The 27,613-nt window shown below is 46.6% G+C and overlaps 1 protein-coding gene across 9 annotated transcripts; it reads left to right on the top strand.

The window, feature by feature from the left end:
• Window positions 1-2,275: 2,275 nt before the first annotated feature.
• On the top strand, window positions 2,276-26,954 carry MSANTD2 (Myb/SANT DNA binding domain containing 2). 9 transcript variants are annotated; one of them, XM_040326151.1, is made up of 6 exons: window positions 2,276-2,739; window positions 16,770-17,022; window positions 17,330-17,473; window positions 21,551-21,598; window positions 23,673-23,727; window positions 24,969-26,954. In XM_040326151.1, the coding sequence occupies exons 1-6, from the start codon at window positions 2,314-2,316 to the stop codon at window positions 25,792-25,794; spliced, it is 1,752 nt and encodes a 583-aa protein (XP_040182085.1). In that variant the 5' UTR covers window positions 2,276-2,313; the 3' UTR covers window positions 25,795-26,954. The 9 variants fall into 9 exon arrangements, with proteins under 9 accessions (XP_040182085.1, XP_040182089.1, XP_040182088.1 ...); XM_040326150.1 differs by having other exon boundaries at window positions 2,277-2,739; window positions 23,670-23,727; XM_040326158.1 differs by lacking the exon at window positions 2,276-2,739 and adding an exon at window positions 3,538-3,557 and having other exon boundaries at window positions 23,670-23,727.
• The last annotated feature ends 659 nt before the right edge of the window (window positions 26,955-27,613 follow it).

Below are 27,613 nucleotides of genomic sequence, written 5' to 3'. Positions count from 1 at the left end.
CCAACAATAAAATTAGTCAAAAAAGCATAAAAAATGCAAAACGTAAAATGCATAAAAAAAGTGTGAAAAATGCATGTACAGAAACAGATCAAAAGCAAACTGCATAGATGTGAACCAGGCCTAACGATATAACATTTACTCCAAAAAAACTTTTTTTTTTTTACTAATTTTTTTTTTTAAATATATGCCGAAGCATATATTGTTGTTCACTGACCACTCTAGGACCCTTATGCTTGGGCATATACGTTCTTTTAACTGCGGATGATAAATTTCCTCCTGCAGTGCTGCAGGCACTGAAGTATGTATTCTGAAAGCAACACCCTGCTGCCGTCAGAATAAACAGATCAGTACTGCAACTGATTGGTGTTCCTGCAAAGCAAACAGTAATGGGTAAAAATAAAACGCAGTAACAATATAACATTACCTCAATCAAATTACAACTTTTTTTGTTTATTCTTTTATTTGACTTACATTTTTTGTGTTTTTTTTTATTTTTTTTAACTTATCAGAACCGTAACTGTAAACATTCCAGCCTTTGATTTTAGGTTCTCTGAAAATGCAAATATCTAACATTATTCGAGATCCTTGTGTGTGAATTGTGTGCCCTAGACTGTGCTGTGCTGTACCCAATACTAATATTCCACTAGTGTGTGGTAGCGACGGAAGCAGTTCTTGAGCAGAGACCAGGTTGTCCAGGACAGGAAGCACAGACAAAAATGGGTGTCTCGTCTTATTCTGCTACAGACATGAAATCTTCTTTGGGGTGACCTTTGGGTTGGAGTACCAGATAGGATATCCGGAAAAAGCCTCTCGAGCTGCCGGCTCACTGCATCTGGATCTGGGGTTTGGGCCATAGCAGCATCTAGATATAAAAGGGCTTTGATGATCGCTTCTTGAAATTTTAGGAAGGACCCACTTCTTCCAGTTGCTTTGTAAAGTACAAAAGAGTTATATATAACCAATTGAAATAAATAGACACCTTTTTGTACCAGTGTCGAACTCTGCGGGAAACTAAATACGGCATCACCATTTGGTTGCTGAAGTCCACCCCTCCCATGTTAAAGCGGAGGTCCACACAAAAATGGAACCTCCGCTTTTCCGACATCGCGGGCACCCTGGACAGGCAAGTGTCTATTTATTAAAAGTCAGCAGCTGCAGTATTTGTAGCTGCTGGCTTTTAATATTTTTTCCGCTTTAAGGTTATATGCGTGGACACAGAGAGGCTTTTCAATAACACTAGATGCCATGCTTATTTGGACCGTCTGTCTGCGTGAATGGAAGACAGGACTCCAACTCTGTGACTGGCCAGAACTGCGTGACCTCACTCCCACGCATGCGCGTGAGAGCCATGAGTCACGGCACACGCTGTGGAAGAAATGGCACGGAGGTCCGTTTCTTTACAGCGCATGCGCCGATGACGCCATTGGCGCATGCAACGATGACGACATTGGCATACTACAAGTGAAATATCTCCTAAACGGTGCGCATTTAAGAATTATTTCCACTACCCATCGGTAAGCCTTAGGCCTCTTTCACACTGAGGCGTATTTCAGGCGTTTTAGCGCTAAAGATAGCGCATAAATAACGCCTGAAATAAACCTGCCCCAGCATTCTAAATGTGAAAGCCAGAGTGCGTTGGCAGCAGTGCCCATTCATTTCAATGGGCAGGGGCGTTTTAGGAGTGCTGTGCCGCCCCAAAGATGCTGCTTGCAGGACTTTTCCGAACGTCCCGCAAGTGCACCGCACAGTGAGAAGACACTGAAATGAATAGTGAAATGGCGGTTTTCAGGCGCTGTTTAGAGGCTATTTCTAACGCTGAAAACCGCCTCAGTGTGAGATGGGTCTAATAGATGTTTATGAGGTAATTGGTGATAGAACGTTATCATATATACACTGATGCTGTATGTCTCTGAGGTAATATTTATAAAAAAAATATTATATTTATGGGGTGATATCGGTAGAAAAGCAGTTATACTTATTATGTGGATATCACGTTGGGTGTTATGGAGTGCTATTGATATAACAATTACACAGGGGATCATCACTCTGAGGTAATATGAAGCTCCCATATACTGGTGTCAGGTATTATATACATCGTGTATTCTTATATAACGGTGGTCTCGGTCATTGAAGGACACGAGTGTGTTGGCGGGAGAGTGGTTGTGAGGAGCTGAGGACCCCGGGGCCTCCCCCGGCCATCCTGGTCCTCAGCTCCCCTCCATCCTCTCTGCGGTTCCCTTTGGTCTGGCGGTGATAGGCCCGCGCCCCGCCCCCCTCGGGCCACGTCACTTCCGGCCGCACACAAGGGGGAAGATGGCGGCGCCCTGTAATTCGGAGCTTCCGTCCGAGGCTTCGTCTTGTCTGAAAATCCCCAAGAGCGAGCTTTTATCTCCGGCCTCCCCGGGTCTAAGCGACGGCCAGCGCTCTTTGTCTAACCCGTCCACCCCGAGCCGCTCCTCCCCACTCACCGCAGGCGTGACAGGCGGCCCGGCCCCCTCCCCCTCTGTCTCCTTCTCTACCGCCTGCCGCGGCATGTCGTGGACTCCCGCCGAGACCAACGCGCTCATCGCCGTATGGGGCAACGAGAGGCTGGTGGAGGCCCGCTATCAACAACTGGAGGGAGCCGGCACCATCTTCGGTACCAAAGCCCCGGGGCCCGCCATGTATGACCGAGTGTCCCGGGCCCTGGCCGAGCTGGGCTACGAGAGGACCCCCAGCCAATGCCGGGAGAGGATGAAGGTACACGGCCATAGGAGGGGACCCCACATATACTAACCCTCCCCCCATAAGAGGGGACCCCATACTATACTATCCCCTCCCCCCACAGCCAGTGCCGGGAGAGGATGAAGGTACACGGCCATAGGAGGGGACCCCCGCATATACTATCCCCCCCCATTAAGAGGGGACCCCATACTGTCCCCTCCCCCCACAGCCAATGCCGGGAGAGGATGAAGGTACACGGCCATAGGAGGGGACCCCCACATATACTAACCCCCCCCCATAAGAGGGGACCCCATACTATACTATCCCCTCCCCCCACCGCCAGTGCCGGGAGAGGATGAAGGTACACGGCCATAGGAGGGGACCCCACATATACTAACCCTCCCCCATAAGAGGGGACCCCATACTATCCCCTCCCCCCACAGCCAATGCCGGGAGAGGATGAAGGTACACGGCCATAGGAGGGGACCCCACATATACTAACCCCTCCCCCCATAAGAGGGGACCCTATACTATTCCCTCCCCCCATAGGAGGGGACCCCACATATACTAACCCTCCCCCATAAGAGGGGACCCCATACTATCCCCTCCCCCCACAGCCAATGCCGGGAGAGGATGAAGGTACACGGCCATAGGAGGGGACCCCACATATACTAACCCTCCCCCATAAGAGGGGACCCCATACTATCCCCTCCCCCCACAGCCAATGCCGGGAGAGGATGAAGGTACACGGCCATAGGAGGGGACCCCACATATACTAACCCCTCCCCCCATAAGAGGGGACCCCATACTATACTATCCCCTCCCCCCACAGCCAATGCCGGGAGAGGATGAAGGTACACGGCCATAGGAGGGGACCCCACATATACTAACCCCTCCCCCCATTAGAGGGGACCCTATACTATTCCCTCCCCCCATAAGAGGGGACCCCATACTATCCCCTCCCCCCACAGCCAGTTCCGGGAGAGGATGAAGGTACACGGCCATAGGAGGGGACCCCACATATACTATCCCCTCCCCCCATAAGAGGGGACCCCATACTATACTATCCCCTCCCCCCACAGCCAATGCCAGGAGAGGATGAAGGTACACGGCCATAGGAAGGGACCCCACATATACTAACCCCTCCCCCCATAAGAGGGGACCCTATACTATCCCCTCCCCCCACAGGCGAGGACCCCCAGACAGTGCCGGGAGAAGATAAAGGTACACGGCCATAGGAGGGGACCTCACATATACTAACCCCTCCGCCAATTAGAGGGGACCCCATACTATACTATCCCCTCCCCCTACAGGCGAGGACCCCCAGCCAGTGCCGGGAGAGGATGAAGGTACATGGCCATAGGAGGGGACCCCACATATACTAACCCCTCCCCCATAAGAGGGGACCCCATACTATACTATCCCCTCCCCCCACAGGCGAGGACCCCCAGCCAGTGTCGGGAGAGGATGAAGGTACATGGCCATAGGAGGGGACCCCCACATATACTAACCCCTCCCCCAACAGGACCCCCATACTATACCTTCCCCCCCCACAGGAGAGGACCCCCAGCCAGTGCCGGGAGAGGATGAAGGTACATGGCCATAGGAGGGGACCCCACATACTACCCCCTCCCCCACAGGACCCCCATACTATACTATCCCATCCCCTCCCCCCACAGGAGAGGACCCCCAGCCAGTGCCGAGAGAGGATGAAGGTACATGGCCATAGGAGGGGACCCCCACATACTACCCCCCCATAGTACCACTATCCCTCCCCCACGCGAGGTGACCCCCATACCTTTCTTCCATAAGAGGGGCCCCTCATACTATAATATCCCCTCCCCCCAGGAGGGGACCCCTATAGTACTATTCCCTCCCCCACAGGAGGAGACCCCAATACTTTACTGTCCCCTCCCCCCACAGGAGAGGACCCCCAGGCAGCATTGGAAGAGGATGAAGGTACATGGCCATAGGATGGGACCTCCATTTACTCCTATTGCCCCCATAGTATCCCTATATTATCTCCCCCCCCCCCATAGGATGGGACCCCCATACTATCCCCTCCTCCCACACCAGAGGACCCCCATACTTCTATACTATCTCCTCTCCCACAGGAGGGACCCCCACTATATGGTCCCCTCCCCTGTCATGAGGGGACCCCCATATACTATCACCTCCCCCCACAGGAGGGGACCCCCATACTACTATACTGTCCCCTCCCCCCACAGTACCCCTCTCCGACAGGAGGGTGCCCCCATTGTACTACCCCTTCAACAGTGTCACAGGAGGGGGACCCCATAGTACCACCCCTCCCCCACAGCCACAGGAGGGGACCCCCATAGTACCACCCCTCCGCCACAGGAAAGGGGCCCCTATACTATCCCCTCCCCCACACGAGGGAACTCCCATACTACTATCCCCTCCCTCACAGCCACTTGAGGGACCCCCATACTACTACTTTACTATCCCCTCCACAGGAGGGAACCCCCCATACTAGCACCCCCCCCCCCCACAGACAGAGGAGGGGACCCCCATACTACTATACTATTCCCATAGTAACCCTATCCTCCCCCACAGTAGGGGACCCCCATAGTACTACCCCTCCCCCCACAGTCAGGAGGGGACCCCCATACTACTATACTATCCCTTCCCCCACAGGAGGGATCCCCATACTACTATACTATCCCCTCCCCCCACAGCCACAGGAGGGGACCCCCATAGTACTATTCACTCCCCTCCCCCACAGAGTCTACCAGCCAGGGCTACCAGAGGAGGAGGGGGCCCCCATAATACCTCTATACTTTCTCCACCCACATCAGGGACCCCCCGCGAGTGCTGCGAGAGGGTGAAGGTACATAACCACAGGAGGGGACCCCCATACTACTATACTACCTCCCCCACAACCAGGACTGCCAGAGGGGGAGGAGGGGAGGACCCCCATAGTACTATACTATTCTCTTTTCCCCTTGTGCTACCACCCATCCCCCACATGGGTCTGCCAGACAGCTACCAGAGAAGGGGGGGGGGGGGGGAATACTACTCTTATGTTATTCCTTCCCATACAGCTAGAACTGCCGGAGGAGAAGGAGATCCCATAATACTCGTATATTATCCCCTCTTCCACAAGTGGGGCTAGAGGACAATGGAATGCATCCCTCCGTCTCTTTACCAACACCCCTCCCTCATCAGGGTCTATCGGAGGAGGAAGGGACCCTTATGCTCCCCCCCCCCCCATACTGCTGCTATCCCATTGGGGGGCCCCCAGCCAGTGCTGCGAAAGGATGAAGTTGCAACCCCCCCTATTACTGCTACTTCTCTTTACTACTATCCCGTCAGGGCCTGCCAGCTAGAGATATTTTAGGGAGGAAGGCGTACCCCTATACTATCTTCTCCCCCATCGGATACCCTCAAACAGTGCCATGAGGATGAAGGTGCCAAACCCTGCACAAACACACCCCCCCCCCCCCCAGGGCCTCCAGACAAACTTACAAGAGGAGAAAGATACCCCTATTTTGCTCCACCCACATCAGAGAGAGGATGAATTTAGCCCTATAGTACTCTATTCCCCTCCATGAGACGTCCGCACAGTGCTGCAAGAGAATAAAGGTACCGCAGTAGTATACCCCCCCCCCCCCCCCCACATACTACCTTCTCTATAAGAAGCTCCTAGCCAGCGCGGATGAAGGTATCCCCCTATCTTCATCAAATGATTAGGGTACACACCCACCACAGTACCCCTTTACATTGTGTATATAACCCCTTCTCACCATTAGATGTTCCCTCCAGCAGCAATGAGAGGATTAAGGTATCCACATAATACCCTTATAATATCCTCTCCAACTGAGAGCCCTAGCCAGAGGGGTGAATGTGCCTCCTCCCCTCTAGAGTACCTATTACTTAGTGATTATACCCTCATAGTACCCCCTACTCTCTTTTAGAGACCTCCTGCCAGGAATATAAAACAAAGGTAATGCCCCTAAAGTACCCTCCTCTCCATCAGAGGCCCTGTCTAATGATGTGATGTGATGGGGTGAGGGTACCGCCATAGTAATCCCTGTGCTCTAAAACCTCTGCTTCTCCATCAGAGACCCCCAACCAATGATGTGATAGAATGAATTTACCCCCACAGTTACCCTCCCTTCCATGAGAGACTCCAGCCAGTGCCACCAGAGGATGAAGGTACCCCCCCCCTTCTCTCCATACCACCCTCCTATACATCAGACCCCCAGCCAGTGCTCTGTAGTACATACTAGTCTCTATATTGCCTTCCTCATTGTACACAGAGTAAGGGTCTCCCAGACAGTGTTCTGAAAGGATGAAGGTATCTCCTCCCTGCATATTGTATACTACTCTCTTCATATTACACTGGGTTCCACCCTGTCCTCTCATATAGGAGAGGCAGAGGTGTGATGGGAAAGCAGGTACCGTATTTGCCGGTGTGTAAGGCGACTGGGCGTATAAGACAACCCCCTAATTTTCCAGCTAAAAATTTGGTTTTGGGATATACTCGCCGTATAAGACGACTCCCTTCCGACACACCTCGCTATGCCCATTGCATACCTCACTCTGCCGATCTCCATGCCTTATTCCTGTAATGCAGAGTCAGTCAGACTTTGGGCGTCCATTGTTCAAAAGCCGCGCCGCCTCCTCGTCCTGTTCCGTGATAGGCGGAACACTCAGTTTCCCAGCAAAGCCTGTGTTCGGTGTTCCACCTATCACGGAGGTCCTTTCATCCACGGAACAGGATGGGGAGGAGGCGCGGTTTTTGAACAATGGACGCCCGCAATCTGACTGACTCTGCATTACAGGTACCGGCGTATAAGATGACCCCTGACTTTTGGGGGATATTAAGTACAAAAGGTCGTCTTATACGCCAGAAAATACGATGGGTGCAGCTAAAGAGGGCTCATTAAAATGAACCTGTGGCTTTGCCCTGGCAAAGTTCACTTTGAGCAGAACTCCAGAATTCTCATGACTTTAAATAGTTAATTTGGACCAAACTGATGCAAACAAACTATTTTGCTCCACTAACTCAATGTTTCTCAACTTCATTCCTCAAGTGACGCCGACAGGTCATGTTTTCAAGATTTCCCCCGGATGAAACGGCTGTGGTAATTACTAAGGCAGTGTAACTGATCAGATCACATGTGCAAAATAATGGAAAGCCTGAAAACATGACCTGTTGGGGGTACTTGAGGACTGGAGTTGAGAAACATTGCACTGATGGGCCCGCTGTGAGCCGTAGTATCAGCTACATACAGTACAGCACTGTGGTCAGCAGCAGGATGGGGACTTCTCATCCAGCTCCTGGAACAAAATCAAGTCAGGCTGAGTGCAGCTCAGCCATTCACAGGAAGCCTTTAATTCATCAATGAATACAAACCTTCCTCTGATTCGCTGAGGTTTAGAGGCAGAGGGATGACATCAAGGTCTGAAAAAAGTAATGCAGGGAGACAAGTTTTTTTGTAAAAATAAGAAAATGGTTAAAGATGAGAATACTTTTCCAAGGTGCTGTATGTAACCGTCTATTGGAAATAATGGGCTCTGCCGGTTAGAATGTTAATTAGTGAACCCAGACAGAAGCAGAGGTAGGTCATAAATGCTGGAAACTGCCAACATGAAGGGGCAAACATTTATGGGTATCATTTATAAAGCTGTGAATTGGACATTCAGCTAACACTCTGCAGGGAAATCTTTCCAGGGTCACTTGGTTTGATTCTCCATCTGGGAATGCTTGGTGAAAGTCACATTCACTGCCTTATAAATAGACCTTACAACCACGGCTTCCCAGAAAAGAACATTGCACGATTCTCCCATTAATACGGTCAGCGTTGACGGGGGATTGTTTTCCACTGTGCTATTGTGTTCTCAAGCCCGGGGGGGGGGGGTGTCGCAGGGAGCTGTCCCTACCAGGAAAACAGTGTGATTATTGCTAGTGGCTATAGCTGCTGGCAGTAATTGCATGTAAAAATCCAAAATGCTGGTTGTAACCAAATTGATTGACTTGGGTACATTCAGCCTGGGTTGCACTGTAACCGTATATAGTAATCAGAATAGAAGAGGCTTTGATGGTGGAAGAATCACGTACCATGAAGTTTGAGTATAAACTAATCCTGTGAATGGATTAGGCATTCTCAATTTTGTCTTTTGGAGTAGATCGATCCTTTTATTGTATCTGCCGGGGGGGCAGTCGACCTACTAAAACGCCGAACCAGACTGTAATCATCCTTTGGAAGGAGAACTGTGGTTTGCGATGGGCTTAAACATGGTCCTGGGCAGAGCCTTGACGTGGCCATACACGCTTCGTTAAAACAATCACATTTTTTTCTGATTGGTCTCTCCCAATAGGAATTATCGATCTATAGTCAATGACCCATCCGATTTGATACACCACACATGGGAAAGTGGATTTCGATTGGCATAATCGCCTCATAATCTGATTGAAATAGGATCGTATTCATGAGTGAAGCGTCTCAGTTCTGACGATTTTGAAGCAAAATTATTTTTAAACGGAAGGGGATCCCTCTGCCTAGGTCCAAACGTCACTTGCCTGACAAAGGGGCCCCTGCGTGACTCCAAAAACGTTGCTGTGTGTGTAGCATGTGGCCATGTGAATAAAGCTTTGGACCCTTTTGCAGAATCCTTGGTGTGCTGATAACCTTTCTACACCCTCTGTCTAGGTGGATCGGAGGGCAGTCGGGTGTACAGCTGTGGCCTATATTTTTGAGAATGACACAAATCTAAATTTTCACAGTCTGCTACTACTGTGTTTTTTAGATCTTTGTGTCAGATGTTACTATTGTATACTGAATGTAGTCAATGTACACTTATTAAGTTTATGCAGAGAGTCAATGTTTGCAGTGTTGACCTTTCTTTTTCAAGACCTCTGCAATTCTCCCCGGCATGCTGTCAATGAACTTCTGGGCCACATCCTGACTGATGGCAGCCCATTCTTGTATAATTAATGCTTGGAGTTTCAGAATTTGTGGGAGGTTTTTTTGTTCACCCGCCTCTTGAGGATTGACCAAGTTCTCAATAAGATTAAGGTCTGGGGAGTTTCCTGGCCATGGATCCAAAGGTTTGATGTCTAGTTCTCTAAGCCATTATCGTCTTTGCCTTATGGCAAGGTGCTCCATTATGCTGGAAAAGGGAATTGTTCACCAAACTGTTCTTGGGTGGTTTGGAGAAGTTTCTCTGGGAGGATGTTTTTTGTACCATTCTTTATTCATGGCTGTGCTCTTAAAGCGGAGGTCCACCCGAATTATTATTATTTTTATTTTAAAGCCAGCAGCTACAAATACTGCAGCTGCTGACTTTTTTTAAAAATGGACACTTGCCTTTCCATCTCGCCCGCAACAGAAAATGAGCAGTCGCTCATCTCTCGGCTGCCCCCCACCACCATCCTCGGTGAGGGAATCATGAAGTGAAGCGGTGCGGCTTCACTGCCCAGTTCCCTCCTGCGCATGCACGCGTAGGGGAGCGCACCCTTACTGGTCCCGGCTCTCTCCTGGGACCAGTGTTTTTCCCAGGAGACGGCAGGGAGTGGGCAAGGAGCATGACTCCCATGGGAGTCTATGCCCGGAAGTGGGTGCAAATACCTTAGACAGGTATTTGCACCCCCCTTCCCCCTGAAAGGTGCCAAATATGACACTGGAGGGGGGGAGGGTTCAGAAAAGCGGAAGTTCAATTTTTGGGTGGAAAAGGAAAATTGTGAGTGACCCCACTCCCTTGGCTGAGAAGAAACCTTGCACATGAATGGTCTCAGGATGCTTTACTGGTGGCATGACACAGGACCACCTTTTCTTCTCCGGGCAAAGTTTTTTTTTCTGGATGCCCCAAAATTGACTTTACCGCAGTCCAATCCCTGTACATTTTGCAGAATATCAGTCTGTTCCTGATGTTTTTCCTGGACAGAAGTGGCTTCTTTGCTACCTTTCTTGACACCAGACCATCCTCAGTCTTCTCCTCGATGTGCATGCCAATGTACTCGCTCCAGCCTGCTGCCATTCCTGAGCAAGCTCTACACTGGTGGTGCCCCCCGATCCCGCAGCTAAATCAACTGTAGGAAACATTCCTGGCGCTTACTGGACTTTCTTAGGTGTCCTGAAACCTTCTTTACAACAATTGAACCTCCTCTTTTTGAAGTTCTCGATCCCATAAATGGTTAATTTGGGTAATGGCAACCTTGGTAGCAACAATATCCTTCCCTGTGAATCTTTTTGTGCAAAGCAATGATGATTGCACATGTTTCCTAGCTAGCAGGTAACCATCGTTAACAGAGAAATGATTTCATGCACCACCCTCCTTTTTAAAGCTTCCAGCCTGTTCTAACTCATTCAGAATTAGAGTGAGTTCCAGCCTTGTCCTCGCCAACACTGACAACTGTTATGAAAGAATCACTGGAGTGTCAGCGGGTCCTTTTGTGGCAGGTCTGTCATGCTGGAATACTCATCCACGACCCATTTTCAATGCCCTGGCTGAGGAAGGAGGTTCTCACCCAAGATTTGAAGGTACATGGCCCTGTCCATCGTCCCTTTTGATGCAGTGAATTTGTCCTGTCCCCTTAGTAGAAAAACACCCCCAAAGCATAATGTTTCCACCTCTGACGGTTTCCTTCTCCAAACACTGAGTTGATGCCAAAGAGCTTCATTTTGGTCTCATCTGACCACAGCACTTTCACCCAGTTCTCCTCTGAATCATTCAGATGGTCATTAATAAAATTCAGATGGGCCTTTATATGTGATTTCTTGAGCAGGGGGACCTTGCGGGCACTGCAGGATTTGTCCTTCACGGCGTAGTGTGTTGCCAATTGTTTTATGTCGACAATGGTCCCAGCTGCCTTTGAGATCAGTGAGATTCTCCTGTGTAGCTCTGGGCTGATTCCTCACCGTTCTCATGAAACTCCACAAGGTGAGATCTTCCTTGGAGCCCCAGACCAAGGGAGATCGACAGTTATTTTGTGTTTCTTCCATTTGCAAATAATCGCACCGACTGTTGTCACCCTCTCACTAAGCTCCTTTGGCGATGGTCTTGTAGCCCATTCCAGCCTTGTGTAGGTCTTGTCCCTGATATCCGTGGACAGCTCTGATCTTGGCGGAGAGATTGGAATCTGATTCTATGGACAGGTGTCTTAAACGGGTAACAAGCTAAGATTTGGAGCACTCCCTTTTAATAGAGTGCTCCTAATCTCAGCTTGTTTCATGTATAGAAGACAGAAATCTTGCTGATAGGGGATAAAATATTTCATTCATCAAAATGCAAATCAATTTTTTTTTTTTTTTTTTTTTTTATTATAGACTGATAATTTATTTGGCAGTGGGCAAATGTACAAAATCATCAGGGGATCAAATACTTTTTTTCCCCCCTCCCTGTAAAGCTATTTCAGTATCGGTCTAGGCTCTGCAACAAGGATGTTCAAGACGACGTGGATTAAATTATCCCGTAAATGAGATTCTCGTCTTTCAGACTAGGGTTGGATTGTGACCTTGCAAGAGTCCTTCTCCAGAGTTTTTCAAGGTCTTTTGTGTTGCATTATAATACAGAAGTCTCTCATACAAGACATGCCAATGAACAACCACCATATAGTCCCAGCCGATGGTCTTCCCTGGGAGTTCCTTGTCCTCGATTCTTCAATAATCGGGGGGGTTGACACTTTTTCGGTCAGGTCATCAACCTCTGCGCACACTAGTATCTTCTAACACTGGTACCTTTTTCTTGGTTCATTCACTGGTATTGTAGCTGATTGATCCATTTGAGAAACATTGTGCAGTTCTTATCCAACTGATCTTCAACAACCTGGAAAAGCCTGAAAGAATGGCTATCAATCCCTCTCAAGCAGTAGTGTTGGCACGCATTTTGTTCCCAGAAGATTGAAGACAAATCTGTACTTGACTCTCTGAGAGCAGAGCAAATGGTGTGTGTTGGCTCCCTCCACTTTCCCCCAACATATAATTACCTTTTGCTTCTCTGCTATTCTGTTCGCTGCCAGAAGCCAAAGAAAATCACTGGTATATCCAGTGATGTAAGGTCTTGTTCATATGCCGCTTCTATGAAAAGTGATCTACACATCACTTCTCAGAGGTGTGTGACGGGCAGTGAGGATGTTGCACCCTCACGGCATGGTTCTACCCTTTAAATATTGCAATCGCCTGCATGTGTACAGACGTGAGGAGCTGTATGGTTAGAAGGCTGTAAAACCGAGATTTGACCTCCCTGGTTTTAATGCCCGCCGGTTGCAAATTGGAACAAGCCCTAAAAGAGCTGGGCTAATTGAGTGACTTGGTTTACACAGGACTTTCCTTACAATGGTTGAATGGAGCAGTGGGGTGTGTGAGAAAAGCACAGGTTCACTTTAAAGCGGTTAATACACTGATCCCTCAAACTACGGCCCTCCAGCTGTTGTAGAACTACACATCCCATGAGGCATTGTAACACACTGACATTCACAGACATGACTAGGCATGATGGGAATTGTAGTTCCTGAACAACTGGAGGGCCGTAGTTTTAATACCCATGAGTTAATGAACTTTACACTTAGGCCCCCCCCCCCCCCATCCTTACATGCAGCCCTGTTGGAATTATACTTGCTATCGTTCTAACTTTCCTCTGACCAAGTTCCATCCAGCTCCTTATCTACTATGTGACCCCATTCATTCCTATGAGTAAGTCTTTGTATGACACCATGGGATTGCCAGGAAATTTTACCCAGATCTTGGTGAGCTGGTTACGTCTATGGTCCAGTCATGTGCAAGTAAAATTTTAATTTTAATTTTTTTTTCATACGTGATTAGTTATTGTTTGCAAAGTGAAATTTCACCACGTTCACTGAGCTCTGGGGAAAATTCCATTGCCAAGATGTCCTTCCCTTACAAAGTGAACTGCCGATTTTTGCTTTTAGTAATGAGTACAGCTTATCCAAAGGGATTGAGGCCAAGGCACAGTATGAGAAGGAGCCGGCCTGGACCATTGTCGGAGGAACGACTGCTGAATCTGGGACTAAAGATGATATTCCAGGTGCACTGCCCCTAGGGAGATGGGGAATTTCTTAAAGGACAACTTCTGTAAAAGTTATCCTTTAGTGTACATTCACATCAGCCCCTGCTCAAAAGGAGCTTACAATCTAATGTCCCCAACTCGCTCATACATTCCAGGGCCGGTTTAGACAGGGGCCAGTTAACCTACCAGCAGCATGTCTTTGGAGTGTGTGGGAGGAAACCGGCACAGGGAGAACATGCAAACTCCAGGCAGGTAGTGTCTTGGTTTGGCTTCAAGCCGACAACATAAGTGCTGCCCGGTGGAGGTGCCAACCACTTTGCCGCTGTGCTATAGAACACAAAATTACACTGAGTACACTACGTTTCGGTAGTTTTATTGAATTTATGCTTCATGGACCTCGTCTATGGTGTCTTTGTTTTAAACACCAACGATAAACAGTTAAGCTAGCCATAGACAGATTGAATTTTTATCCAACTATGGGCAGGTTGGTTGTGCGGAAATTGTCAACTTATCAGTCAACTTCAGTACACCAAGCCTGTCAGGTTTTTTTTATTTTTTTTTTCCCCCATACGATCACTGCCAGTGGCTAGTCGCCAGCAGTGAGCATTGTATTCAGACGGCTGGGAAACCTCAGACTATCAGAACACAATAGCACTACGGGAGGGATTTTTTTTCTCCTTACTGACGGTGTTGATGAAGGGATCAAGTAGCATAGTCTATAGCAGGCCTTATAATGTCTGACTTGTTAAATATACCAATTAAAGCGGAGGTTCACCCATAGCCCACACCTTTTCCCCTTAGATGGATGCTCGTTTTGTCTAGGGGAATCGGCAATTTGTTTTAAAATATGATCCGTACTTACCCGTTTTCGAGATGCATCTTCTCCGCCGCTTCCGGGTATGGGCTGCGGGACTGGGCGTTCCTTCTTGATTGACAGTCTTCCGAGAGGCTTCCGACGGTCGCATCCATCGCGTCACGATTTTCCGAAAGAAGCCGAACGTCGGTTCGCAGGCTAGAGCCGCACCGACGTTCGACTTCTTTCGGCTACGAGTGACGCGATGGATGCGACCGTCGGAAGCCTCTCGGAAGACTGTCAATCAAGAAGGAACGCCCATTCCCGAAGACCCATACCCGGAAGCGACGGAGACGATTCATCTCGAAAACGGGTAAGTACGGATCATATTTTAAAACAAATTGCCGATTCCCCTAGACAAAACGAGCATGAAGCTAGGGGGAAAATAGAAAAAAAAAAAAGAATTGGGTGAACTCCCGCTTTAAGCATTTTCTTATCTGTTTGAGAAGTGCAAAAAAATTGAAAAAAAACCTGATCCTGCAGGAATATTGCCTGCTAATAACTTCCTGTGTCCTCTGACTTTGCACTCTTGTCAGATTTGTTCTCTCTGTGAGCCGGGAGATTAGAAGGGAAGGTGTTCTGCAGTCCTAGATACAAATACAGTGAGTGTTGTCACCCTAGGACAGGAGGTGTCACTGGCAGGATCACCAGGTGCAAATAAGGGGGGAAAAAAATGCAGAAAGGGGAAAACAAATGCAGCTGTCACATCTCCGGTAAGCTGCAATATGACATTTTTGTTGGGTTTAGATTTGCTTTGTCTTTTTTGCCTTTTTAAATGGAGCATTTGTATAAAAAAACAGAATTATGAGGTAGTACAACAATTCAGTGGGTTTGTCATGGGTTTTTTTTTTTTTTTCCGTCAGCTCTGAAAGACTGTGCATAAGGGTCCATTCACATCATGGTGTGTTAGACTACGCATTGACATGCACCATTTCTAGCGGCATACTGCCACATGTTAGCGGATTGTCTTGAGCTGCACTGCAAGGTGCATTTGGGTATCATTTAGAATGTGACATGTGTTGCAGTGCATTGTGGTAATGCTTTAACACCGTAGTGTCCCTTCTCAAACTGATTAAAGTGGAAGAAAACCCCAACTATAACTATTCTTAAATGATCCCTCCCCCCCTCCTCCTCCTCCTTAAATATGTATAAAAAAGATCTGTGTATTTACCTATTTTCAATCTGCTCCTGGGAGCATTCTACAATGGATGTGAATTCTGGGAGCAGTTATGTCACCCATAGGCTCCCATGGCCTAGCCATTGTCGGCGGTCCCCTGCAGCAGAGCAGCCTCTTACTGGCACAGAGGAGCCGGAGCTGTGGGATCACGTGACCAGACCGGAGCATATTAAAAATAGGTGAGCGCACACCTTTTTTATTATAAAGGTTTGGCTAAATAGGGAGGAGGAGGGAGAGAAATTTTGAGAATAGTTATGGTTGGCTTTCTTCCATTTTAGAGGGAGGAGATGACTTGTCACCACCTTGCGAAGTTTCCGGTTTTATGTAAATGTAGCATCTAGTTTTATATACCCACCATATAAATACATGTATCTATTACTGTCAGTGGAAATGCAAGTTTCCAGTTGGCAGAAGCTTCCCGATGGCTAATGGGGTAATTTGCAGCAAGTCAGATTCTGCCCTTTTTATTATTGCTAATTTGAAACATAAAAAGTTCAGGGTTGTTTGTTTTTTGGAATCATATTTGCCTAGATGGCTTCAGAATCTGTCCCCAGCCAGCTCCTAAGGCTGAGAACTGCGCACTCAAACGCTGCTGTTCGCTCAGTTCTCAGTGCTCCCTGAGTGGAGAGCTGGTGCCTGTCTGTCACCGCTCTCTGCTCTGTCCCCCATGCTCACTGGAGCGCTGGGCTTTGGAGGGGGCTGAAGCAGCCAGCTCAGGCTCCCAGCAGCTTGTTGAGAGGCTGATCCGGGTGCTGGTCCAGGCTTCTGGGTGTATCCCAACCATATGGTGGCATTCTTTTCCCAGTCTTGACTGGCTCTGTGACGCCGGGCCGACAGCGTGCTTCTGCCGGCTGTCTGCTGAAAACGGGTCATAGGAGTGCAGAACAAACTGCACTCCTATGATCTACAGAAGTACATCCAAACAAGCTTTGGCTGTACTTCTCCTTTTAAAGGGTACATGTGTTCTGAATCATGAATGTTCAGATTCTGGTCTGTTCCTCTGTACAGATCTCAGAGTTTGAAATCTGTTTGTTACTTCAGACTCTCCGCAGATGCTACAGTCGTGTGAAAGAGCGCGGTGTTGGGAAAAGGAAAAGCAGCTACACCTTTGAACAGCTAGAACGAGTGTTTGGCCAGGGCGGATGGGACACACAGCCATGCCAACCAGTGCTAATAAACAGCAGTGGATTGTACCAGGAGATGGAGTCTGACGGCAGCACCATGGAGGACTATTCCCAGGAGGATTGGGCCAACCACAGCCAAGAGATCCAGGGCTTCCCAGGGGAGGAATTGGGTAAGATGCAAGTCTAAATACAAAATATTATTAGACAGTTTTGTTTTGTTATGTTTGGTTTGGTTTATACATAGTCCACTAGTTGCCAGACTCACCGGTGTGCCTTCATGCACATTTTCTGTGTCTTATCAACATCAAACTATTAAACAATCTTCAAATGGCATTATGGTCCATACCATGGCCATACTGCCAGGCGACCTTAAACTGTTTATGCTCAAACTGACTATATTTCAATAAATTGCCCTTAGAAAGGGAAATAGCGTAGTTAACATAAAATGGTATAAAAAACATTCTCACACTTGCACAGGAGTAGAAAAGCCTAACATTTCATACTTGGCACCTGTGCCACACCGCAATGCTGGCGAGCTGCAAAGCGAAGTCTTCCGTGGAGGCAATGAGGCAGTGGAGGAGATTGGCAAGAGGTCCGAAGAGCCAGGTCAGACGTTACCAGGTGATTCCCACTCTTTAATTTTCTGATAAAACGGTGCTGGCTTTCACTCTATTTTATTCCACACATTTTCCGGTGAATTGGTTGAATGTAACGGGCATGTGCTGAAGTGTTTGTTGGAAGAACTGTTCTTGTTGCCTTTTGCATCCAAGAGAACTAAAGGAGCCCTGTCAAAATGGCAACTACCACTGCTGACACTCCCATCCGGTGGTAGAAACTACCACTTCCCTGTGTCTTGTGATAAAATCTCAAACTGCAGGAATTTGGGTTATCTGAGGTGGGAAGGTGCAGGAATTGGGGGGTGATCTGAGGTGTGGATGTGCAGGAATTGGGGAGGTGGGAAGGTGCAGGAATTGGGGGTGATGTGGGGGTGGGGGGTGATCTGAGGTGGGAAGGTGCAGGAATGGGGGGGGGTGATCTGGGGTGGGAAGGTGCAGGAATTGGGGGGTGATCTGCGGTGGGGAGGTGCAGGAATTGTGGATGATCTGAGGTGTGGAGGTGCAGGAATTGGGGGTGATCTTGGGTGGGAAGGTGCAGGAATTTGGGGGTGATCTGAGGTGCAGGAATTGGAAGGTGATCTGAGGTGGGAAGGTGCAGGAATTGGGGGTGATCTGAGGTGCAGGAATTGGAAGGTGATCAGAGGTGGGAAGGTGCAGGAATTGGGGGTGATCTGAGGTGCAGGAATTGGAAGGTGATCTGAGGTGGGAAGGTGCAGGAATTGGGGGTGATCTTGGGTGGGAAGGTGCAGGAATTTGGGGGTGATCTGAGGTGCAGGAATTGAAAGGTGATCTGAGGTGGGAAGGTGCAGGAATTGGGGGTGATCTGAGGTGGGAAGGTGCAGGTATTGTTTACCAGCATACAAATTGTCTAATGGTTGCGAATTGACATTTCATGTGGATTTCATGTTTTTTTTTTTTGTTTTGTTTTATGCACTAGCATGGGTAAGTGATCTCTTGATTCTTACACTAGTTGGGAAGTCGCAGCCTCCAGTGCTTGATGGATGCCTAGGCTGTGACGATAAACAGGTGTTTTGGCAAGGAACAATGTAATTGGTTGCTGAAAGTAACAAGAACAGTTCTCTTAATGCTGTGTTCACATCTATACTTTTTGGGGGCAGTTGAAATTGAGCACACATAATGCGTAACAAGCACAACAACATGCATACTGTAGGTGTGAACTCACAGTGCTGCATTTATAAAGCGGTGAATGTGACTTTACCAAACATTCACTCATGGTGAGACATTTACTACACATGCACCTGATTGACTAAATATTTACTGCAGGCCAATGTTAGAATACTGCTTTAAAAAATGTCTTGCAATGTTTGTTATACATACAGTGGGTACGGAATGTATTCAGACCCCCTTAAATTTTTCACTCTTTGTTATATTGCAGCCATTTGCTAAAATCATTTAAGTTCATTTTTTTCCTCCTTGTACACACAGAACCCCATATTGACAGAAATGCACACAATTGTTGACATTTTTGCAGATTTATTAAAAAAGAAAAACCTGAAATATCACATGGTCCTAAGTATTCAGACCCTTTGCTGTGACAGTCATATATTTAACTCAGGTGCTGTCCATTTCTTCTGATCATCCTTGAGATGGTTCTACGCCTTCATTTGAGTCCAGCTGTGTTTGATTATACTGATTGGACTTGATTAGGAAAGCCACACACCTTTCTATATACAAGACCTTACAGCTCACAGTGCATGTCAGAGCAAATGAGAATCATGAAGTGAAAGGAACTGCCTGAAGAGCTCAGAGACAGAATTGTAGCAAGGCACAGATCTGGCCAAGGTTACAAAAAAAATTCTGCTGCGCTTAAGGTTCCCAAGAGCACATTGGCCTCCATAATCCTTAAATGGAAGACGTTTGGGATGACCAGAACCCTTCCTAGAGCTGGCTGGCCAAACTGAGCTATTGGGGAGAAGAGCCTTGGTGAGAGAGATAAAGAACAACCCAAAAGATCACTGTGGCTGAGCTTCAGAGATGCAGTCGGGAGATGGGAGAAAGTTGTAGAAAGTCGACCATCACTGCAGCCCTCCACCAGTCGGGGCTTTATGGCAGAGTGGCCCAACGGAAGCCTCTCCTCGGTGCAAGACACATGAAAGCCCGCAGGGAGTTTGCTAAAAAAAAAAAAAAAAACTCACCTGAAGGACTCCAAGATGATAAGAAATAAGATTCTCTGGTCTGATGAGACCAAGATAGAACTTTTTGGCCTTAATTATAAGCGGTGTGTGTGGAGAAAACCAGGCACTGCTCATCACCTGTCCAATACAGTCCCAGTCTACACAGTACAGTCTACAGTGAAGCATGGTGGTGGCAGCATCATTCTGTGGGGGGGTTTTTCATCTGCAGGGACAGGACGACTGGTTGCAATTGAGGGAAAGATGAATGCGGCCAAGTACAGGGATATCCTGGACAAAAACCTCCTCCAGAGTGCTCAGGACCTCAGACTGGGCCAAAGCATTACCTTCCAACAAGACAATGATCCTAAGCACACAGCTAAAATAACGGAGGAGTGGCTTCACAACAACTCCGTGACTGTTCTTGAATGACCCAGCCAGAGCCCTGACAAACCCAATTGAGCATCTCTGCAGAGACCAACGTTTACTATCCAACCTGACAGAACTGGAGAGGATCTGCATGGAGGAATGCCAGAGGATCCCCAAATCCTGGTGTGAAAAACTTGTTGCATCTTTCCCAAAAAGACTCATGGCTGTATTAGATCAAAAGGGGCTTCTACTAAATACGGAGCAAAGGGTCTGAATACTTAGGACCGTGTGATATTTCAGTATTTCTTTTTTAATAAATCTGCAAAAATGTCAACAATTCTGTGTTTTTCTGTCAATATGGGGTGCTGTGTGTACATTAATGAGGAAAAAATAACTTAAATGATTTTAGCAAATGGCTGCAATATAACGGAGTCAAACGTTTAAGGGGGTTTGAATACTTTCCGTACCTACAGTATCTCTACCTTTTTATAAAATGTGTCGCTTGCGTTTTTTTTTCCTTCTTGAAAGATCACCTTTTGCCAGGTTTAGTGCCTGTTCATAGTGCAGTGACTGGCGGTTTTCTGCACTGGAAGAATGGTAATCACCGATAGGGAAAACAATATATTACCATGTGTCCCATTCATACTGCACCACAGCCCAGAGGTGCAGTGAGCTGCAATAAAATGCAGACGTGCTACGTTTGATCACTGCACAGGAAGACACTTTGTGTGCTGGAACATCTGTATCGCACCGCACCCTCAAACTGCCAGCTGCCCGCACACTAATCCACTGGAGTTTAGTGCGCAGGCAGTGTGAACGGGCCCAGAGTGTATATTTACTACAAAAGAAACTATGGTTTATGCAAAGCATTCACTGATGTTTTCATAACCTATATACATATCCTCTGTACTACAGCATTGTATTGAAAAATTTACCAAGAAAAAAAGATTTGGGCTCCATTCACATTAGAGTGACTCCCAATTTACACGATTTCCAGTGTGACCTTAGAGCGGACGTTGATGCAAGTTTAATCCCACTGTACACTCTCTGGATCAAAGTAGTGCAGACACCTCTTCAAAGTCACTACGAGTCCTGAGCCCCTGAACAGAAGTAAATCAAAGTGGAAAGAAACCCATCTGTTAAAAAAAAAAAAAAAGTTACATTGCTGGGATTGCTAACTGTCACGTTTTTGCTTGTTTCCCCAACCACACTGTAAAAACCATCCAATGGCTGGTGTCATAACTGATGACCTGCAGCATCATGGCAGTTGCAGATCAAACAAAAGCAGCTTACTTGGCTGTAAACTCCACAGTGCCTAAAAATGAAGAGCGACTGAGCATATGCAGAGCAGGGCGAGACAGTGTATTAAACAGTATAGGCACTTATTTTGTTATGTATTACATAACTATACCTGCAAAAGCGGCCAGCCTGAAGTGATCCAGCAGGACTTAATTTTCTGACGATAGATGCAGTGGGTTTGTTTTAATAGCTTACTGCACTTTTTTCCTCTTCAGTACTCTTGGCAATGCATTGTTTAATGAGCATTGTTAAGTCGTCTTTCTTTTCTTTTTGTCTTTTAGGACCTTGGGTGGTCCAGAAGAAGCCATTGCCATGTCCCCCTAATGACGGTACTGCACTGTTATTACCTCTGCTGTTCTTTTTAGAATGTTATGAGTACTTCCAGTGTTTATAGAGTACCCCATTCATGTTGCATTACACAGTGTTTGGAGGCCGTGTTCCCATGGGCCTGAGCTTTGTGTAAAAGTGATGTGTACAGGGAGCTGTGCGGAGAAATGGGCAAACTGCCCCCCAGTGACTTCAGAATTGCACAGAGTCCATGCCTGGCACAGCCTTTTACAATTATTTTATTAGGTTTTCAGGATCTAAACACCAGTACGGTACAAATTGTAGAGAACCACCTCTTCTTGAGGAGGCTGTCCCAGGTGAGACTCTGCTTGTTTGTCTGGAAGTTGTCAGAGTTGTTTCCTGGGGTGCAGTTGACATTTTCTCCTTCCTAGACTTGCGTGGGGCATAGTCGGCATTGAAGTTACTCGCTATAGGGCTTGGAAGTGGCACACGATGCATGCTAGTTGCCTGACTGTCCATGTTGACCTCTTCACTTCGATAGTTTTGATTCACTAACCTAGAACAGTGTTTCTCAACTCCAGTTTTTAAGGTGCCATAACAGGTCATGTTTTCAGGATTTCCCTCAGATGAAACGGCTGTGGTAATTACTAAGGCAGTGAAACTGATCAAATCCCCTGTGCAAAATAATGGGAAGCCTGAAAACACGACAACACAACCTGTTGGGGCACCTTGAGGGCTGCAGTTGAGAAAAGCTGACCTAGGACATTGTCTGCTACTGTATTAGTGTGTTGGGGGGGGGGGAGGTAAAATGAATGGATTCGCATGGAAATGGCACTTGTTTTACAGCAACCTATTGATCTCTCCTATATACAGTAGACCTGAATCCAAGAGTAAGAAAACTCAGGTCAATTTTTTCCCTAGATACAAGCTCTAAGATGCCTGCAACCTTGTCCAAACACATAAGGAGATTAAACTGCAAATAATTTTTGGCATAACGAGCCTGATCCAAAGTCTTAAATTCTGACCTCCAACCTTCCCTAGTACAAGCTCCTCTCCTGGACTGAAACGGCTTTCTTTGATTTTGCTGCACACTGAGCGTCTCACAATGTGAAGTAGAAGGTGCAGCAAGTCAGATAGACCACCCTCCCCCATTTTCTGGCTGTAGGACATCTAGGATGGTCTACATGCACATACAGCCTCCCTAAAAACTTCCTTACCTCCCGATTAACATCGACTTATCAAGGCATTTTGATATTTACATAACTCCTCCCACAAGCCAGCCCTTTCCTTGCATCAGGACTGAGGGGGTCTTGAGAGGAGTACTGAGGCAGGGGGCTGTGAGGCTTTCCAGAAATAATGTACAGCACCCTGCCGGCCCAGCCCACCAGCCATGATCTGCCTGTGTCTTGTCGAGCTGGTTCCTCCATCGATATGGTTCCTGCCTTGACTGCGCAGTAGGAGGCCACGGAAATCTCCGAGGCTCAACAGCTGATTGTCAGCTTAGACCTGTTCGCTCCCGATGCCTGCTTAGACCCTGCGCTCTATAGTACACGCCTCTCTACACAGCAAGGGGCGGATGTGATATTAAGCAGTGTTTTTTTTGATTGGTTATCCGCGGCGTGGATAACAATCAAAAAAACACTGGTCAATATCACATCTGCCCCTTGCTTGCCCTTGCTGTGTAGAGCGGTGTGTACTATAGAGTGTATATTCAGCCATCGGGAGCGAGCGCGTCTACAGCTGACGAACAGCTGTATCCGCTTGGAGTTTTCCGTTGGAACCATATCGATGGTAGGAACCAGCTCGTTGGAACACCTGCATTGCATGTAAAGGCACAAAGATCTAGGGATGTCACTGGATATAGATATATCTATCTAAAAAATGTTTTTAAGATTTTTAATGTTGATTGTGGGAAAGGGCTGAGGAAGCAGAGAATGCAAAATATGAGCAATAAAACCATTTGATCTCTGAAATGCAACTGATAAAAGCTCAGATTTAGAAGTCTTTCAAAATAACACAGTTGTGGTGCAGAAAAATTGCAGTGATGATCTTCGTTTTCAAAGTTTTTGTTAACTTGATGTTTTGTTTTTTTTTGTCTGCCTTTTCGTCTAGAAGAAATCGGTATTCCCAAAAGACCGCCAAAGAGCAAAGACTCCGTAGAGGAGATACAGTAAGTAGTTGTAATAAAGTGCTGCTTTATGCATCTTCTTGCAGTCTTAAGGAACGCATGTCATCCATAGGTCAAAGTCAGTTTAACCCCCCAGTGTCAGTATTTAACCCCTCCACTGCTTGCAACTATTCTCCAGTGCCCCAGCTCTGGATAGTCTCCTTGATCTCCTGTGGTAGCCCCCCAGACTGCCAGAAATGTGTATATTTTTAAACTGTGCGTGAAGTGTACTATTAGAGGAAAATGCCTAGTGTCGTGCAAGTGTCCTGTGACTGTGTTCATGCCCTGTTTACTTAGAAGTCCACTCTTGCTAAGAACCAAAGCCAAAATCGCCAATGTTCTATGTATTACACAATTCTTATAGACATTTTTGTTGCCCATTTAGTTGAATGTTTGTTGCGGCATGTTGCATTAGGCTTCCCGTTTAAAATAAGTGGGATATAACTCGCCTAATTTATTTTTTTGCAATGCACAACATGCATTGCTGTGCTCTGTGGATCATTGCAATTCAACACTTGCACAGTGCATTGTTGTAAGGCATGCATTTTACTGCAATACACTGGAGTGAAGGAGTCCTTAAGGGAAACTGACAGGATCTGTGTAAAGCAGACCACACTATCCTCACGGAATGCAGTAAGCTCATCTTTATTTCCTTACTGAACGGCTTCGATCCCCTCTCCCTCCTGAGTCATTCACACGGTCGTTGATTTATGTCTCACTGCTATTGACTTTATCTTCCATTAATCACTTTTGCTCTTCATCATGTATTGGTGTAATCTTTAGAGCTGACATCAGTCACTGTGCTGCTTTTGCTAACATTTTATGAAAGAAAATATCCCAGGCATCCATTTAGACATGCACGCTGCTAATTGGTTCTTCAGTCTGCTGATCAGTTGTATGATTACATTCTGTTTTAGTGTAATCAAACAACTGATCATCAGATTGTTCATCTAAAGTCTGCAGCAGCCAGTGACCAAGGGATATATACTTTCATATAACACTGGAGGCAGGGTAATGTGCCACTTACAGGAGCTTGATGGACTCTCCCACCAGATTAAAATTTGCCCATGAAGCAAGGACCAGCAGAAAGACCCAGTGATAAAATCATTGGGTCTCAAAAAGGTATTTCTTCAAAAAACTAATTTGAAACTTTTTAATGGCATGCTAATGGAAGGGGTGGGTGAACAAAGGAAAGCATTGTATGCATACATTATACTTTAGCTTTAATGTTTTCTTCTTTCCAGGAAAAGAGATATGCTGAAAACTATAATGCACATCTTGGACTCCGTCCAGCTGAAGTGGGAGCTGTTTCAGAGCTGGACAGATTTTTCGAGATTACACCTCTCTAACAAACTGGCAATATTCGGAATTGGTTATAACACGAGGTGGAAGGAGGATATACGGTACCATTACGCAGAGATTAGCTCCCAGGTCCCGCTGGGTAAGCGGCTCCGTGAGTACTTCAATCCTGAGAAGCCGGAGGGGCGGGTGATAATGACCAGAGTGCAGAAGATGAATTGGAAAAACGTTTATTACAAATTTTTGGAGATCACAATCAGCGAAGCTCGATGTCTGGAGCTGCACATAGAGACAGAGTGGATTCCCATTGCTCACTCCAAGCCTATCGGAGGAGACATCGTCCAATACCTCTTGCCTGGGGGCATTCCAAAATGTCCGGGTCTCTACGCCATCGGCTACGAGGAATTGCGGAGCAAGCCTGTTACCGACAACGCAGTGGTGGATTTAGTCAACGACGGGAATTGTGACAGTCCCTCGGAGTCTGACGACTTGGTACCTCCAAAAATTAACTATTGCTACCTCGGCATTGCCGAAAGCATCACGTTGCAGCAGTGCTTGTTTTTCCACTTTCAGTCCACCGTCAAGAACCAGAGCAAAGAGTGGGCAAGCATCAACGGATTCTTAGCGCAGAACTGCAAGGTGGAGCCGGGCGTCTCCCCAAAAACTATCTACATCAAGTTTGTTGAAGTGGAGAGAGATTTCCTTTCTGCAGGTTCTTTAGTAGAGTGCCTGGAAAAAGCCATCGGGTACCCGTTAAAATTCAACAAGTGATTCTTGTCCTTTATAAGGATTTGGGCTTCTACGGACTTGTATTGCATTTTCTGCCAGGGTTTGCTGTTGAACCATGAATGAATATTGTCTATGATGGAGAGAACTTGTCTGATGTTCGAATGAATCGTCTCTCCCTTTCCTCATCGGGTTTGGACGATCTTTTGTGGCAAGTTGATAAAGCGTGTGTGAGGGGGGGAGGGGAAAGGGTGGGCCATTATAGTGTTTTTATAAAAGAATTTTATTGTAGAGCCCTGTTACCAGTTATTGTAAGTACATTCCACATTGGACATAGCTTATACTTTCATTTTCAAAAGGAAATACTGTAATTTTTTTTTCACGTTTTTCATTTTTACATATCTATTCGTGTGTTGGAGTAAAAACTAAACGTAATGAATGACGACGCACAGCCTTGCGAACGTGATCAGGTTTGCGTCGTGAACCAATTTAGATCAGCCTTTCTCAATCTTTTTTGAACCCAGAGGAACCCTTAAATTATTTTTGGGTCTTGGGAAACCCTGCTAAAATCGGCTCATTGTGGATTATTGGGGGGAAAAATGCCCCCTTACAGCGGCAGTCTGATTGCCATCCTTGGACAACTTAAAGGGTGCCTGCTGTCATGCCACTGGTTTTGCCAAGTGACGTCTGCTACAGATCTGTGCGGGCACCATTAAATGGAAGGTCGATCACCTGCAACCTCTGGAGGATCCTTGGTTGAGACTGGCTAAATTTAGATAATATTGTACATAATTTAGATAATCACTTTTTTTACCCATTAAGTGTTTTTACTATTTCCAGCCAGTGTTGCCTGCAAAGACTTTTTTTTTTTTTCTTTTTTTCTCTTCCCGTGATGTACTGTATTCACTTTTAGCCGTCTTGCCATATCCTTTTTTTTTTTTAATGGTTAAAGTACCAAATTTTGTGTTTTATTTTTTTTCGTAGTTGACATTTTATGGCATTATAGACAGCCCACGTTTTAGGCTAAAGATGGCGTTTTTCCTTACTAAATGTGGAATATAAATGACGTGACCTGAATCAGTCATTTTATTGGTTAACCAGAAGCCAAATTTTTGGTCAGCTGCTTTTTTGAACTGGAGTGTGCCACAAACCTCCTTATTTTTTAGCAAAGCCCCAAAAATAAAACAATTATGTTTTTTCACACACAAGTATCTCCCCCTGTCGTGTTTTTTTTTATATTTTATTTTTTAAAGTTGTGAAGCAACGCAGTGCAGAATAGACCTTTTATGCAGAATAATCCATGTCCTGTAGGAACAGATCTTCTGTGGCCACCAACACTGAGCTGAAATGCAAACTAACGTGGGAAAGACAATAGATAGCCCTGGACCCTATGGTTGTCCTATTGGTATTGCTGTCCAGTAGTCTTATAATTATGTTAATAGAGGTGGTCTGGTTTCTGAGCTGGCAGATTCTACACCCCAGAGGGTTCCCACAGTTTCCTTTGTATTACAGAATACCAGGTCTAAGATTGAAGGTACAAACCACAGACTGAAAGTCCATATGCAATATTATTCCAGTATAGCAGGAGTGTCAAACTCGTCAACATTATAGTTGCCTTCAAAGGGCCGGTTGTATCGGTAAAGGCCTGTACACATGATCGGATAGTCTGACAACGATTGTGTGATGAAAGGGTTTTGTCGTATAATCCAACCGCCTGTATGCTCCATCTGGTAATTGTCGGAATTTCTGACAAATGTTGGATACCCATGCTCTCAAATTGTCAGACAACAAATGTGTTCTGTCGGATTATCCGATTGTGCGTACACAACTCCGTCTGACTAAAATCCAAAGTTCGAAGACGCAT

This window comes from Rana temporaria, chromosome 10 (genome assembly GCF_905171775.1).
Source record: "Rana temporaria chromosome 10, aRanTem1.1, whole genome shotgun sequence".
In the NCBI taxonomy this organism is placed as follows: Eukaryota; Metazoa; Chordata; class Amphibia; order Anura; family Ranidae; genus Rana; species Rana temporaria.
Note: the sequence above shows the minus strand (reverse complement) of the source record. Positions and strands in the feature narration are given on the sequence as shown.

What these genes read in the sequence shown, in the direction of transcription:
- MSANTD2 (XM_040326150.1), top strand. Translation starts at nt 2,314, where the DNA reads ATGGCGGCGCCCTGTAATTCGGAGCTTCCGTCCGAGGCTTCGTCTTGT. An exon ending in CTTCCCAGGGGAGGAATTGG is followed by an intron (nt 17,023 to 17,329) that starts GTAAGATGCAAG and finishes ACACTTGCACAG; the next exon opens with GAGTAGAAAAGCCTAACATT. An exon ending in GCCATGTCCCCCTAATGACG is followed by an intron (nt 21,599 to 23,669) that starts GTACTGCACTGT and finishes CTTTTCGTCTAG; the next exon opens with AAGAAATCGGTATTCCCAAA.